Source organism: Limulus polyphemus, unplaced genomic scaffold (assembly GCF_000517525.1).
Source record: "Limulus polyphemus unplaced genomic scaffold, Limulus_polyphemus-2.1.2 Scaffold130, whole genome shotgun sequence".
In the NCBI taxonomy this organism is placed as follows: Eukaryota; Metazoa; Arthropoda; class Merostomata; order Xiphosura; family Limulidae; genus Limulus; species Limulus polyphemus.
The window spans coordinates 724948-743243 of NW_013665740.1; the positions used below are offsets into that span (position 1 = coordinate 724948).

At 31.3% G+C, this 18296-nt stretch overlaps 1 protein-coding gene across 9 annotated transcripts in view; it reads left to right on the forward strand.

Moving 5' to 3' along the window:
* LOC106473452 (neuronal acetylcholine receptor subunit alpha-7-like) overlaps nucleotides 1–1882 on the forward strand; it is a 146710-nt gene extending 144828 nt beyond the window's left edge. For all 9 annotated transcript variants that reach the window (XM_022402923.1, XM_013934136.2, XM_022402941.1 and 6 more), the window contains one exon: nucleotides 456–1882. In XM_022402923.1, coding sequence (XP_022258631.1) covers nucleotides 456–908 — 453 coding nt within the window. In that variant the 3' untranslated portion in view covers nucleotides 909–1882. The remainder of the gene's footprint in view (nucleotides 1–455) is intronic.
* The last annotated feature ends 16414 nt before the right edge of the window (nucleotides 1883–18296 follow it).

Consider the following 18296-nt stretch of genomic DNA (forward strand, 5'->3'; position numbering starts at 1 on the left):
GAGTTGGCGGTGGGTGGTGATGACTAGCTGCCTTCCCTCTAGTCTTACACTGCTAAATTAGGGACGGCTAGCGCAGATAGCCCTCGTGTAGCTTTGCGCGAAATTCCAAAACAAACAAACAAACAAACAAACGAACATAATTAATGACTTATCCCTTGGAATTTTATCAGGTGACCAGGAGTGAATATTAGCAGGTAGTTTATGCATCTGATTACTGACTTTTCATTCGATGGTTTTAAATATACGTCTTATATTAATTTTGAGATATATTTATATAAAAACTTTTATTTAATGCACTCTACATTTTCCATAGCATATTATTATTTCGATAATGAAGATTTTTTTTTTGCATATCATATGTGAAATACCTCTTCTTTCAGGGGCTTTCTTATGTTAGTTCCTTCAGTTTGTAATGGTGTAAGTTATTAGAAATTTACTTTTATTTTTATCTTTAGATAAAATCCTTATTCCTTGTTTGGCTTCCATGGATATTACGTATGAGCAGACCAAGTCGAAAAATGAAAGAAAAAAGAGTACTGTTCAACAAAAAAATGAAGGAATTGGAACTAAAAGAGCGTTCTTCCAGAAGCTTGTTAGCCAACGTCTTGGAAATCGACGACGACTTTCGGACAGCTTACTCTACACCTGGCTACTTACACGTTCCTTCAAATGACGATAGCTCAGCTATACATTCTTGTATTACTACGCAAAGAGAACTTAGTTCGATCACGCGTGAACTTCGCTTCATCACAAATCATTTACGGGACGAAGATGGCGCAAACGAAATCATAGGAGAGTGGAAATTTGCTGCCATGGTGATCGACCGCGTGTGCTTGATTATGTTTACCATTTTTACAATGGTGTCAACTTTTCTGTGCCTTTTTTCGGCGCCTCATCTTTCAGCTTGAATCAAGTAATATAAATTAGAAGCAAATAACATTAAAATATCTTCATTATTATATTAGTGTTTAATGTAATCTCTCATAGAAACTAAAAAAAGAAATAATGTTATGAAAGGAATTAAACATTTAAAAATAATCGTGAACTACGCATGCTTGCTCCTCAGACTGGTGCCAATAAGAGTATAGAGTACGTGATAAGACAGGCCTAAGGCAACAAGTTTCTTCAGTACCTTTATCGCAGTTGCAAGGAAAATAAATATAAAACATACGTGAAACATTTACCCTCTTTCTGCTTCATAGATAGAGAAGTGAGCGTCAGTGTTCTTCTGGTATTGAAAAATAGCATGTCAGTACATAGGCAAACAAATATATATACTGCTTGAATACTGTTTCCTCCTACCCTTCCAAAAGCAAAAGTAAAACTTTATATAGATAACTCGATAAGTAGATTAGTCCAATTGAAATAAGTTGCTAAAGTTATAGGTGTTTATGTATGTGGTACACACGCTAGTGTAATGTTCCATGATGCCTCCTGAGTTCTTAATGTGAAACATTATTTTAGGAAAATATGTTTTTATGCTGATCAAGTTCTCATGTAAGTAGACCATGTTTATAAAGACCCAGTATTCTTATAGACGTTTGCTGTAGTAATATAAATCGCTTATTATTATTGATTTAGGTACAATCAATATAAATTTACATGATGTTAATTTTTTTTTCACCTCAATTACAGAACTAAAAATCGGAATTTAAAGTTGGCTGATTATAAACAATAGGGTGGGATTACTTCTGCTCGTTTCTTTATCTTCGTTTCGGTTACCTAACAAGTTGAGATCCTACTTTTTCGCTGTCTTTACTTGGCGGGATTTACCTGTTTCAATTTTGTTTTAATACGTCACGCGAACAGAGATCTACTAACCGATTTTAAGTTGGAAACTTTCCTACCGATATAATAACTGATCATTATACAAAAAAAAAAACACAGTGATCACATGAGCTCGTTGGCCAACATGTTTATAAGTCCTGCACCAATATTAAATTTGTAAGCGTGTGTGCCGATAGTTAAAGCAAATGTTCACCTACTATTATACACTATAATTTACATAAACCGATATAGAGGAAGCTAGATGTATGTATTTGTGTATCTACTAAATATTTTAACCACATTTCAAAGGTTAAAAAGCAGCAGAAATATCGTGCAGCTGTTCAACAATATCGTGAAATATCACTGCGCAATTGACGATAATCCTAAGCACCTTACTACTAACTTGCCCAATAAGGATTTCGTTAGAAATAAGTTACATTAGAATTTTGTCTAAATGTTGTCTGTGGCAGATCTCTTCTGATGCAATACCAAAGACAATTTGTGGAGTTGGTATCAATTACGCAATATTACTGAAATATTTGCAGTATTATTAGCAGATTGGTTTATCCCTGAAATTAAGAAGTACAGAGAAACAAAAACATTTTGACACAAACAATAGGGTTTTCCAAATTAATGCATAATATTACTCGAACACTCATAAGCATATCCTGAAAGATAGACTACAATTCTATCAGATAATAGCTAATGCTTTAAATGTAGCTAATGCTTTAAACATTTATGTTCCAGTGCAGTAAAAGAGTTGCTTCTCTAAACATTTCCTTGTGTCGTTAATTATGAATTAAATTTTATTTGGAGCTTTGCTCTGTCGGTGAAATTTGATTGTGTAAAAACACTGAAGTAAATATTTTACTGCAAGAGATACTTCAGCATCACGTATTTACAAAGTTAAACATATAAAAAGCTATGGTGTTTTGATAGTTTGCTTGTTTATCTATTCAATGATAACGGTTCTGTGAAAGAAGTACAGCAAACAGAATACACTTACATTGTAATCTCATACGCCAGACCCAATAATTGGGTGAGATTACTATCTAAGTGATGACATAAAATTAATTTTTTTTATTTTCTATATTGTTTTTGAGTGAATAATTTAAAGTTTGTGTCACCAACGAAGTGTAAGTTATATCTACTTACAAAGACATACTTACTGATGTTATGTAACATACAGTGTACCTAATGATATGTTCATAAGATGTAGCGAGATTTATTTTAAAAACAGAATGCTTGATACAATATTAAAAAAGTCTGAGAAACAGTTTTGATACTTCACTAATCACATACATTAAATAGATATATAATATAAATACAAGTTTAAATTTTATAATATTTGAGATTTACAAAATAATATCACCTCTAGAGGTGTTCTCCTTTAACCTAGAATATGTAATAAAGTATTATCTCATTCAAAAACTTAAAACACTTTGTTCTCCATGTCTTTGAGTTATTTTGATTTTAAAATTGTGTTTAATGTTTTATTCTTTATTGTTTATTTATATGCATTATTTTGTTTATTGAATTTTGTTGATTTCTGACTTAAGCTACTTTTGCCTCATGTAGCTGTAGTTTTTTTGTCATATTTAAACACATTTTAACATTGCATGTGCAAAAAGTTGAATACTCTTTATTTAACCAATGAAAGAACATTTTATGTGAGCTGATTAACATTAAAATTTTTTTTCTCTGTTAGAGATTCTTATATTTTATCCTTAAAAATGAGTTTTATAAAATAGTTTCTTATTGAAAACATATTTATAAGAACTATAATTATAGATAGTAATAATCAATGCAATTATTACAGGGGTTTGTTGGTTACAGAATGTTCTCTTTTTGTACATTTTAAAAGTTTGTATTCTGTCGTTTCAAAAACGTATATGCGTTCAGAAATTTAAAATACCATAACAAATATCAACGTTGGTGTATAAGCTGATGTAATCCTGTCTTCTTTAATGTTTATGTGTTTAAAATAAAACGATTTTTCTCAATACAAATATCAACTGGCATTTTGAAGTGGTGTATAATTAAGGTTTTCTTGAACCTAGAACACGATATTTAAAAATATGATAATCGTACACTTGTTTAAGAACATTCCAACTAAAAAAGAAGATCAAAATAAAATGTTATTCGCATATTTTAGCAAAATAGCCTAGTTTTCTTTATCTATTGAAAAAGATATAGAATTACGGGTATCGTTTTTCTTTTTCGAATTTTAAAAGGAGAGAGAAAAGTCTGACTTTTTGAATTTGAAGAAAATAATTTTTAGCAAAAACGAAAGAACTAGAGAGACATGTAACTTTTGTATGTAACGAAATTAAGAGCAGTCAAGTATTGTGATAAATATAAATGGATAACAATATGAATTGGCTAGAGTAATCAAATTTATTACGTGTTGTTACGTATTGATTAAAAACGGCTTACAGGAGTATGTTTTTGTTCGAGAAGTAATATCTAGAACAATTTTGAGATTTATAAACAAAAACACTTAATGATACATGAACAGTAAAAGTGAAATATGAATAAAACATTTAAAAAATCAAATCTAACAATAAAAATGTAAAAAGGTTTTAAATAAAAATTAGGAATTGGGAATGGAAACACCAAAATGTAAGGCAACAAGGTAGGAATAATAGACGGGATAAGATTACAACACTATGAGGTTGCACCTTGTCAAAAATCACCAAGTGTTATAATGTTATCCCACCCATTACTGCCTTGTTTCCTTACTTTTTGGTGCTCTCATTCCTACTTCTTAATTTCTTATTGTAATTTTTTACACTTGTTTAATAGCTTTATTTTTGCTTCTAAGTCTCGAGAGAGAATGGGCTTTAGGCATATTTTCTCGTAGCTTTACTTGGCGCTAAGTATCGAGGGTGACTGTGTTCTAGGTCTATCCTTCTCGTAGTTTTTCTTACAGTTATATCTCGAAATTTCTTCACTTTTGTTGATAACTTTGGTAAGTTTCTCTTCCATCTAGTCAGAGTAACAACCTTTTCTTTGGCTGGATTAATGGTTAAGGCTTGTATCGGCTCTATAATTGTTAAGGCTCTATATTTGCAGTAATGCTCTCTTCGTTGAGACAAAGACTTTTCTAGGTTATCAACATAATTTTTTTCTCCTTTTCTGTTATTTTTTTTCCTTGAAAGGCATAATTTAAAAATCGCATTGCTCTCATGTACAACCTTAGATGTCAATAGGTGACATTTAATTTGAAAACAATCAAAGGTAAATTATAAAACTTATCGTTCTGGTTTTTAGTCCAGAGCCCTCGAGAAAAGCCATCTCAGACTTTGGAGACTCATGTTTTAGGCACTGACTGCTATAATAGTATTGCTTTATCCAATACAGAACTCTCGAGTCAAATGTATAGAATGGGAAACTTCACTTTCAAAGGTTAAATCATAGTTAAAACCTAGATCTAGAGAATCTGCATAGTCCATGTTTTTTTACCTAGCTGATACAGCTGAAGACTCATCACATAGTGTGTGCGCATAAGCAATCATGCAACTGCACGTGATATGATGGTGGGTTGTTACTTGGCAACTCACAGAATGCACTCGTGATCATAGAATATGGCTACTAGTGTATTGTTTACTCGTTAGTAGTGTTGCAAAATGGTTATTATTTTTACTGGTTATTGCCAATTAAAACTAAGAAAAACGCTCTTAGTTAAGGTAGCGTAATTCACTCATGTGCTTTCAGATTTGAATAAGGTGAAGGCAGGAGAGAGCTATGCCATTCCAATAACGTCAGACTGACAACTTTGTGGCTTGTTACTTTGCAGTTTGGTCTGTTTACTACTCAACAGTGCGTGTAAAGTGCTTGTAAAGTTTAAGTTACATGCTCTTTGCAGTGTGTTTGAGATTTCAATTTGTATGGCACATATTGTACATTTAACCCATTCCTACTGTAAGTAGTACCGTAGTTGTGATACATAAAATATATATATATTAAGTAAAAACTATAAGGCATAGATAGAAATAGTTTAAATTAAGTTGTAACAGTTAAAACATTATTAATGCAATAATAATGAAATTCGCTTGAAAAATATAATTTTCTAAGATTTTTTCAGAAATACTTTAAGTTTAAAGACAAACATCACTGATACCGGGGGTCAAGGTACATACTGTTTAAGCTGACATTGTTTAAATTTTGAACTAATAGACTTATTTATTTTTCTTTCGGCTTTTCAATTAAACCCGGGCTCAATACCAATGAGAAATTGAGAAATATGTCATGGAAAGAAGCCAAGGTGGTTAAAATGTATATTAACATAAAGATCGTTTTAGTTTTGCCATAGGATTTGTGGTTGTTATACCATTCTCTAAAAGTTGTATGAGTTTTGCCAACATCCTGATGGTTGTATGTTTTGAGCAGTATAAGGTGTAGCGTGTCTTGAGTTTGACAAGAGATGGGTTTTGTAATGCTGCAGTTTTTTGTTGTTGTTGTTGTTTTTTTGTTTTTCATGTTGGCCAGAGAAAGTACTGGTGGATTTATAAACTTACAACTCTGACATCGAGCTTTATTTCAAGAAGAACAGCAATTTCATAATTGACTTTTCGTGAACAAGGATATCATATTTTTAGGAAGAAAGCAACAGGAATTTCTGAGAAAAATCACAATGCTTGTTTCAAACTCAATAATAATTATAATATAAATATAAGTACTATTTGCCATCAAAATTTAGCTAAAATTCTATACTAATAATCCATTGTCTTTGAGCTACAGTGCATAATTTTACTTGTTTTTAATTATTTATTTTCTTTATTTATACATTCATGCAGATACTTATCAATTTTTGTTACAGTTTTCTGTTGTAGTTCTAAACTTTTAATTGTATACATGTAATTTAATACAATAGAAAAAATGAAGTAGTTTTATGAAACAACGGGGAATTTCAAAAGAATTATGGTTCAAGTGAAAACTGGATTCACATCAGCTAATGCTCAACTGATTTTATTAAGTTGGGATATTGAAGTCTGAGAGTACTAATGAATAGCATAAATTTCAAAACTGCAAATATTAATTGTTATCATTAATTAAATCTTAATCAAATATGTTTAACAAATGTTGCGTAACAATATCAAGAGCTACTTGAATAAAATGTGGACTTCCTTTATATAATAATTTAGCATTAAACTCCATATTTCAAAAATATTATATCATTCTGTCTCCACGTGCTAACAAATATTTGTGATCCTTCCCAAAAGAGTAATAGAACACATATAAAAAACATATCCAACTTTTAACCCTTTTTTAGTTTATATGCAGAAGTTCACATAGAACAATATGTTGCTTCTACGTAGGGCTTTGAATATTTCCTCATATTTATATATCAGCAGCAAAACATAAAAAACATGATATGATCTGAAGGATTGGTGATTAAAAATACTACACCAATAATGAAATTCTTATGAATAGAAGTAATTCAGCTAGTAATTGTTGTAATTTCAATGTTAACTTATACTGAACAATTGCCCCCCAGTGGCACAGCGGTATGTCTGCGGACTTAAAACGCTAAAATCCGGGTTTCGATACCCGTGGTGGGCAGAGCACAGATAGCCCATTGTGTAGCTTTGTGCTTAATTACAAACAAACAAACTGAACAATTGATTACAGAGATAAATCATCTAATTGTTTTTTATTATAACAACAACTAATCCTAAAAGATATTTAATAAAATATAGCAATTAAAAAAAGCTGCCCATCTACCATGAAACTCAACAAAGGCCAGGTTTAATTCCAAATAGTATGGTGAGATCAAAATTAGTGACAAATTTAACAAAATTTATTGGTAACCAAACCCACATCATAAGTTTATTCTTGTTGATCATTAAAATTAGAACTAATCACGTCAATGATTATTTTAATTTGCATATAATGAAATACTCCAACATACTTTTTAAAAAAAAAGATACCACATACTTAAAGAAGGATTTTGTTTCCAATATCGTTTAACATCGGGACAAAAGATCCAAACATCTGATTTTATGAATTACTTTCTATGTTATACCTCAAAATTACCAAAACAACCCTGAAGTTAAAGGATCTCGCTTACTGTAGTCATCAAAAAAATTGTATTCACATGAAATGTGAATTGCAATTATTCTACTCGTTTGAGAAAAATAAAAGTATACAATTACACTTTAAAACAGACATGATTTAACTTTTCACTGGGTGTGAGCGTGTTACAATCCTGCTCCAACATTATTATTAATTAATCATACTATTCTTATAAAAGATATGCTGTGAAAAACTAAGTTATGCCGACTGACCACTAAAACTGTTTTCTGTATTTTTCGAACGTGTTTTAAATGGCAAACATTTTTCACGTGGATTATTTGACATACTGTGAAAAAATTACATATTAATTTGTTCACTCATGATGCTAGAAAAACATGTAGGTTCAAGAAGTCTTAATAGAAATGAATAAAAGCCTATAACCCGAGCGCTTTTAAAAGATGTACAAACTTCAGGGGCAAAATAGTTTTTAATTTGTTCACTGTAATTCATGAATGGTTAAAACATTTGATTCAAATTTTCGTGTTTAATACCTAAGTTTTTTCCTTTTACTGCTTTCTTTGACATTTTTCTTCATTTTTTCTTATTAAAGTCAGCAACAGAGCTGTTCCCCTTTTTAAAGAGATATTTATTATGAGACTGTAATATTCTTACGATAATTCAAACGAATATAAAGATGAGTGTGTTTAATAGAACGGTATTACGCCCAGTTCCGTAACAAAAGATGTGACAGATAATATGTGGAATGAATGACCAATGATATTAAAGTAAAAGCGGATATGAAAGACATGTTTAAAAGAATGGTATTACGGCCAGTACAGTAACAAAAGATGTGACAGATAATATGTGGAATGAACAATGATATTAAAGTAAAAGCGGATATGAAAGACATGTTTAAAAGAATGGTATTACGCTCAGTTCCGTAACAAAAGATGTGACAGATAATATGTGGAATGAACAATGATATTAAAGTAAAAGCGGATATGAAAGACATGTTTAAAAGAATAGTATCACGGCCAGTACAGTAACAAAAGATGTGACAGACAACATTGAACAAAAACAAAATTGCTTTTGGTTTGTTTGTTTGAAGTTAAGCATAAAGCTACGTAATAGGATATCTGTGCTCTGCCCACCACAGGTATCGAAACCCGGTTTCTAGCGTTGTAAGTCCGCAGACATATCACTCTACCACTGGGGGTTTGCTAGTGGCGAAAGGTCAAGAGAATAAGGGTAATTTGATGGTGCTGATTTCAAAACTGCAATTAGAATTTGTCTATCACCTCTATCTTTTGAGTATTATAATATCTCAGTATTTTATCAGCACTATGTGAAATACCTTGCAACCAACAATAGATTTATGATGTTAAATTAAGTTTACTTGGACAGTTTAATGGGTAAAGGGCATACATTTTTGTTAACTTCAAATATTGACTGTATTATACTAATGTAAAATTCCAAACATATCGTTTATATATGTATTTGTTCTCAATATAACTGTAGCGAAATGCACCACTTTTGCTTCATTTCCACGCTCACCTGCTCTATTCGGAAATCATGAAACTCTAACGTGCTCAGTTTGCTAGAATATTCAAGAAGTTCTTCGACTGAGTATAAAAAGGGCGGAGTCATACACCTCTCCGTAATTTGCTATTCACTCACTCAGTTTGTCACTTCGCCTCGTTCCACACACACAGTCAAAACAAAGTCCAATCTTCTTCCTCGCATCATACCCGAGATATAATTAAATTCTGCGAAACTTTGTTTTTTAAAATATTTTGAACTCTAGTTCCGTAAACATAAATTATTTTATAATATTTAGAAAATTATTTGAAATGCTGTCTGTCTCCAGTTCAAGTAAAGTCCAAAAGTGCAAAAATCACGCAAACAATTTCTGCTACATTTGTGGAAAATATATTACAGTTTCCCGAAGGAAAAACATCACACACACAAGGTAAAGGTAGCTTACTATCATTATTGTGCGTGTAAAACTGGTGGGCAAGAAAAACATTGAGTTCCACATGTCTGTTGTACATCTGGCTTGACACAGTGGCTAAACAGGAAGAGCAAGTATGCCATTTACAGTTCCCTTGATATGGCGTGAGCTCAAAGATCATCTAACTGACTGTTATTTTTGTATGACTAATATTTCTGGATATTCAGGCAAAACTAAATAATACATTAAATATCCAGATATCGCATCTGCAGTGACACCAGTACATCATGGGGTACTGGTCTTCCAATGCCACATCCACCAGTGAATTGGAAAGCGAAACAGTTTTCCTGCAAAGAAGATAATGAATAATCTTCATCCTCTTCATCAAGTAATTCTATTCCTGTGGCACCTGAACATAAACTGATCATACAAGAAGAGCTAATTAGCCTGATTTGTGACTTGTCTCTATCAAAGCAGCATGGGAAACTTCTTGGTTCTCGTTTACAGCAATATAATTTATTAGCTCTAGGAACAAAAGTTTCGTTTTACCGAAGTCGCCATTAAAATTTTGCTTTTCACTACAGTATGCAACATACTTTGTGTTTATGTACAAATGTTGATGTACTAATGAAAGAAGTAGGTACTGAATATCATCCTCAAGAATGGAGACTTTTTATCGACTCATCTAAAGTTAGCCTGAAAGCTGCATTTTTGCACAATGAGAACATTAAGCTATCGATTCCTGTTGCTCATGTTGTGAACATGAAAGAAACTTATCAAAGCATGCAGATTATACTTGAGGACATCAAATATGATCACCATAGATGCAGCATGTGTGATAATCTAATAGTTATTACATTCCTGCCAGGCCTGCAGAGTGGGTATACCAAGATTGTTGCATTTTGTGTCTCTGGGACAACTGAGATGATAAAAATCATTTCAAAAAGAAGGAATAGTCAGTGAGAGAGGGAAACAGAATATCGAGTACTAACCTTTGTAAAAGGAATGAACAAAGATGGTAATAGTTTCAGATATCAGTGAAGGAAAAATGAATAGATCCCTTGTTGGGCCACAGATTTGGGAATTGCTGATGGATGATGATTACTCAATCAGAAAAAAACTTGCTGCCTTAAAAATCATTCGAACTAGTTGTCAAAATTTTCTTAAGAGATTACAGAGATGAAACTATCCTGCAATGATTGATGATATGCTTGAACTACGGGAAAATGGGGTCTTATACTTCCATTTATACTTATTTTTAAATGATGTAGGTGCATTGATCAGTGAGCATGGTGAGCACTTCCACCAAGACATTTCTACAATGGAACAGCGATATCAAGGATGATGGAATCCTGCGATGGTGGGAGATCACTTTTAGTTCCTTCAGCGTGAAACTGAGAACATACACAAAAGGCTCAACAAGTCAAGCAGATACTTTGTAAAAAAAATAATAATATCATGATGAAAGTTTTGAACATAGTCTGAATGTATTTTCAGTATATAATATTATTATACTCATTACTATTTTAAGGTGATGTTGCTATTATGTATTGTTTTTGAACATTTTTACATGAAATTTTCAATGAATAAATAAAGTTATTATTTTCATGATATATAAAAATAATTTGAATAAATCTATCATAACTCGAAAACTAGATACGTGTAGTAGGCATAAAATGCTTTGTGTACTGAAAGTTCTTGTAACACTTATATCATATGGAATATTATTTTATGTATGTTTATTATAGATGTTTTGATTTGGGAAGTGACTTACTTTATTGGGGAGTGTTTGTGTTTGTTTGTAATTAAGCACAAAGCTGTACAATGGGCTATCTGTGTTCTGCCCACCACGGGTATCGAAACCCGGTTTCTAGCGTTGTAAGTCTGCAGACATACCGCTGTGCCACTGGGGGGCAACAATATTCTTGAAATCAGCATCATCAAATTACTAAGAAACTGCATTTTATCTAATGGAAGAGAATTTTTGTTTTGTTGCCAGGTGTTGCTAGCCCATTGTGCTACTTTGTGCTTATCTACAAACAAACAAACAAAATGTGAAATTACGTACTTTAATTAATTTCTTCTGTTCTTCCATAGAATCATAAAAAAATGTATTTATGACGATCGACAGACTCTTCAACTCTACTAAGTTCATAGTTGGTATGAAAAAGTTTGTTCATATTTAAACATTACTATAGATTTTATTGGTACGACAGATTTTACGCCTTAGCTAATATCATTATGCTGTGTTTTTGCTACGCATATGTAATTTATTGCAAGAAAACAAAATGCCCTATTTAAACTATATTTTAATGATAATTTAAAATGACTAAATCTGTGGTATTAGGAACTATTCTGTTTCCAAAACAAAGTGATTTAGTTCGCAATGTTTTCTTTGAGATATATATATATATATATATATAGAGAGAGAGAGAATAAAAACACTGGAATTTCAGACTTCTTTTCCTTGTTTTATTGCAGTGTATTTTATATTCGTATCTACAGATGAATTTTATTGATGTTTTGGTTATATATATATATATATATACACATATAGGTAAATTATTTTAGATAACAGTTGTAGCGAATTATCACATTACACGTACGTTTGAATTTTTTTCAAATGCTTCCGAATATGACAATATGTCTTACCTTATCTCGCAGTTACAGTTTAAATTCACTAAAAGAAATGGTTTATAGTTATCATTTAACAATCTGTTTTTATAGCCTACAGACACTGACATTCTGTTCAAAGAAACAAATTCCTTCGTTTTCTAAAGATGCTTTAAAAGCAATAAGATACTTCTTTAAACGCACATACAACATTCTTTAAACGTAACTTTCAATGGACTTTTGCTACAAAAAATACATAAATATGGAAATATATCCACATGGATTAACAATAGAAATAAAACACTGCGGACTTGTTTCAATTTTTGTCTATTTTGTGTTACTGCATTAGGACTGACCTTCTTTTTATGAGATGGATCTTTATATTGGCTTTTACGCTAACTCGTATTTTTTGTCATTTAAAATTTCTAAAAGCAAGTTATAAAAGCTTCTAACCATTCGATATTTCTGGTTTTAAAAAAATACTTTTTTTTATATTTGCTTATTTTCGCTGAAGGGTAATCGCCTACATTCATCCTATTTTGTATATTTTTTGGTATTATATATTTTCTGTGACCTAACCATAGCTTTAATGTACACTTTATCCCCGTAACGCTTTAACCAATAGTGTGACGGAAAAAGAAACACAACTATCGCACATGTAGTTATCAAAGCTTGAAAGCTCTTAAAAAAACTCTAGTAAAAACTTTAAAGTGTGTAGGATCCTTTTGTTCAGCTAAATTGTTTCTTTGTTTTCTTATTGATAACGATAAATTCTTTTTCAAAATCATCTGTATCTTTTGTTTCGTTGCGAAGTTTGAGGTTTGTTAAAGTGCTTTTTACTTCAATTCTAATGTTTGTATCTTTGTTTAAATACGACTCTCAATATGACTCTCCCTGTTGTATTTTACAATTTTTTTAAAAACGTAACTTGAAACTGCTTTTGTACAGGAACGCCACTATCTTGTTTTTTCTCTCTAATCTCTGTATTTATTTTTTAACTCTTTAGACAAACATTATAAGTAGAAACAAATAAATCAGTTCAGAAAGTTTGTGATAATTAATTACTGCCTGATATTTGTATATGTTTCTTGAGAAATTAAATATTGTCATTGAAAGCTGAAGGCATATTGTATTATTTATTATTTTTCTCGCCTTCCTTGAGATATGTATATTGATTATATTATTATATCGATGAAAGAGTATGTGAGTCAGTTACGTTGAAAAAGTAAAAATTCTGTAATAAAAGTTTAAAACAAATCTCACCAAATATAGCGGAGAAGAGCGAAAATTTGCAATGCAAGAAGAGTTTATTATGCAATGTTTGAAACAAACGACTTATTTACAACCAATCTCAGACTGTTTGAAAGTTGTAGTTGTATGGGAGACGTTGAAAGATTCCTTTCTATTGAGAGAAAGAAAAAAACGTAATAAATGTTATGAATAAATAGAGAAAATTTATAAATATTGTAGGTGATTAAAAAAGTACTGTGAAAATGAAAATTTACAATTTTTATTACTTTTATAAATTAAACATTCTTACTGTATCACTCTTTTAATAAAAACAAATCTGTTCAAAAGATTTAGCAGTTTTTTGTTTGCGTAGTATGTCACCGATGGTGGGTTGGTCGGTTGGTTGTTTTTAGCGCGAAACTACACAATGGGCTGTCTGTGCACCGCGGGGATTTGAGTTCCGAATTTTAGTATTGTAAATCCGTAATCTTAACGACGATATAATGTATAAAAAAACGGCGTCTTCTAATTGAACATTAGTCACGTGCTTTCTTTGATATTGGTATTTTCCTTTAGGACTACAACTCGTGAAAAACTAGCCTTCCTTACAATGAAAATATATTGAACTACACCAACAACTCTTTACAGCTTATATGTAAAACTTGAAGAGCTGACACTGATTTATAAGGAACATGCTGATGATGTACGTTAATTATTATTGGTAGTTTATTGATATTGTGTAATTTAGCCCAAAGCATTTGAAACAATGACGTAATCTATGTTATTTGAACAGTTGGTAAAAAAAGTAAATTTGCCAACATATTAAATGAAAAAAAAAAGTTATTTCTGGCTACATAAGATCGGAACGTTTTTATACTGGGATTCTATTCTTTGGAACGAGCCTTAATAAAGCATAAAGATAAAGTTTAACAAGAAGGTAAAAAATAACTAATATTTTACATGATTTCCCCCATTTCCTCATGTTTGTTTTCATTATAATTTGGTTTATAAACCAAGCAGATACTAAATGAAATTGTCGATTTTATTCAATTTGGTAGAGTACAGCGTTTTCAAATACTATCTGTTTCTGCTTAGAATCATAAAACGTTTGGTATAGTTCTGTGTTTATACCATCAGATTTCTATTAGAACAAGTACAGAATCCGATAACAAAACTTATACACCGTACTTACTCTGTGATGTCATTTTAATACAAGATGTAAATTGCTATGACTTACTTAATAACAGCAAGTTCTTCTTTAAATATGTTGTGCTGTTTCTATTCTGGTAGCGAATTTTATGCAAATTTTCGTTATTGCTATATCCATTATGCTTTTATAACTTCCAAAGGAAAGGTTGCTTAAACTTTTGTATTGTTTATGTGTGTTTTATAGCAAAGTCACATTGGGCTATATGTTGGGAATCGAGCCCCGGATTTTAGCGTTGCAAGTCCTTAGACTGACCGCTTTCCCACAGTGAACGTACTTTTGTATCTTTAAAAAATGTTAATGGATTTCAAAACTAATGTGTATAATCCAGTAAATGGGTGATATGATATTTTAAGCCATAATCGCAAGCAATTTAGAAAATGAAAGCGATGTTTTATTATTCAGTAGCTACAATAACACTTTTCGTGAACTTGTTTAAGAAACCGTTCGAAAATAACTTTTAATAAACACTTTAAGCTTCATGAACATTAGCTCCACAAGTCGTAGAATATGAGGAATTTTGTGCTATTCAAAATACAGTAAATCCTGTTCCAAGTTGATAGTGTGTGAGGATTCGAATATTCCAAAATGATTAAATTGATAGTTTAGATGTAGGTATACACAACTCTGTGATTCTATACCGCATACCTATTTTTTATAGTATACAAGAAGCTTTGCTTTTCCTTTTGTAGAGAAAATAAGTGCATAATATTCAACTTGATATTTAGTTATACAATCAATATGAAATACATTAATTTCAGACTACTTTACTTATGAGGCATTTTTATTCTTCTTCACTGGGAAACTGTTAGATTTTCAGCTTAAAACAGCAATATTTTTTTTTCATCTCGCATTTTATAAGTAATTATATGTTTCCATCTGAAGCACTTCCGAGAATACTGAAATGTTCGTCAGTATGGAGAAAGTCAATCACAGTCTTGTAAATCATGTTGAACTATAGCTTACTAATTACATGGATTATTTTGTGTATGCTCTTTAATCCTTGAACTAAAACAACGAATTATAGAGTTAAAATGGCCATGACTACACCATCGACACTTAGTTTTATAGATGACATAGAAATATACGTTTTCAGAACACCATCTTCAAATTTAAGATAACTAATTAGAGAAAACATCGGATTAAAAACAACTCTAATATGTATTTAAGAATAAACTTTAAACTTAAAGATAGTTTTAGTCTTTCTCTTTAAATCTAAAGCACGTTTCTCTGTATACGGCAAAGTACAACAGATTATCTTAGTTGTAGAACGTTTGTTAACTTTAGAGGAATATAACGCCTCTAAAGACTTCTTATTGGTATTATCAATCAAGCAAAAAGTGGAACTATGTTTGTAAAAATTCCTTTATATAATAGTCAACTCTTCATGAATCCCAGAATTAACTATAACTATCTTATAAGCCTGATTTCTTGAAATGTGAATTAAATTCTTCTTGAACTCTAAAGGTATGAATCTATCAAAGCGAAAATATAAATCAGTGAATGTTGATTTATGATAACATTTATTTTCAAACAATTTCTCTAAATTAACTATTTTACGATCTAAAAATGGTATAGTGGATGCAGTTTATTTCTGATGAAAGAATGGTAACAACCAAAGAAACGTTGTTTATTCATACGTCACGTCCAAAAAGTGGTTATATTAAAACACTGGAACTTAAATTACGCAACAAAAAGGATAGCAGCAATAGCTGAGACTTGTACGTAGTTTCAAACAATGCTATATTAAAACACTGGAACTTAAATTACGCAACAAAAAGGAAAGCAAGAATAACTGAGACTTGTACGTAGTTTCAAACAATGCTGATATAAAATGTTATTCACTGTTTTCATACAATAATTAAATAAATTATTTCTTTAATTTCTGTAGTGCATATTGGTGCATAGAAGACATTTTAATACTAGAATTAAACAACATTATAACACCAAATTGTTGTTTTTATTTAATTAGACACTCATCGTTTCGCTTTACAGCTTCTTCAGGAGCGTTCATTAAAACACAAACTGTATTTGTACTGCAGCGAAGCTTTTTGTAGCAGCTTTATATTGTTTGTTTCCCTGTAGTGCTAATTTAATGTCCAGTGAAACTGTCTTTAAGTAATGTGTTGGCTTCTCTAGCTTCTAATAGAATCTATAGCGTGCTTAGACTCGATTAGAATTTATTATTTAAACCATTTAAAGCTTTGTACTGTCAGTTACGGTTTGTGTTTTAGTTGAACGCTCCCGAAGAAGCTGTAAAGCGAAAAGTTGAGTATCTAATTAGATAAAAACTAACAATTTGGTGCTATAAGATCGTTTATTTCTAGTATTAAAATTGTTTATTTGGTAAATTTCACACAAAACTACTTAAGGGCTATCTGCGCTAGTCATTCCTAACTTTTAAGTGATAGAATAAAGGGAAGGCAGCTATGCAACACCATCCACCAGCTCTAGGTCTACTCTTTTATTACTCCACAACTACTGAAGGATGAGTATGTTCAGTGACAGCGTTCGATTCCACGACTCGTAGAGTGCAAGTCAAGTGTTCTAACTACCAGGTCATTGAAGTGTCCTAAGAAATTAAATGGCTGTGACTTCGGAATTAAACTTTTTTTTTAACCAAATAAAGAATAGAGCCTAAAATTAGAAAATAATATTTCAAGAGCATCATTTATTCAATCAACAGGATTAATGGACCCATTTTATTGTTAGTATATCCATAATTACACTATTTTAACTTAAGTTCTATCAATCTCACTTTCAGAAAAAAAATTGTTTGTTACATAAAATAATCCATTTTACATATAAAGTTGCTGCATCTTCGTTAGATGAAATTATGCGGGCCCTGTCTCAGTTCTCAATCAGTGCAAAGTCAGGTTTTCTGGTATCATACAGTTGTTTGAATGGCTTAGTTTTCAAACTCCTCCAAGGAGGTTTCAGAAGTATTCTATGGAAGTTATAAGAGGATGTCTTTATAACAAAACAATGATGAAATCAAGGTGCTATAATGATTTCATCAGAATGACTCCGCGAAAGGGCGTCAGCTCCTAAAGGTAACCTAGGGTGAAAAAAATATTTTTTTTCCTGAACATTAACGTAAGATTTTATAAATATACAGAAATGAGGAAGTGTTTGACACAGGACGGAATTCGAGGTTTACTTGTGTATTGACTGGAAACCATGAAATAAATCTTTAAAATCATACTTGTTTCTGTCTTGTATTTTAGATAGTCATTCTTGGATTTTTCTTCAACGAGTGGGATTATTCTACATCAAATCAAAGTCACAAGCAAAAAAGTCACAGACTTGAATTCAATCTAGAGTAATATATTGTCGAGAAGCAATTTGTCCTCGGAATTAGAACAAAACTTACACTGATGCTTTCTTACACCACAACCGATTCACCACGGGAAGGTTCACGATATATGTTGTTTCTTACACCACAACCGATTCACCACGGGAAGGTTCACGATATATGTTGTTTCTTACACCACAACCGATTCACCACGG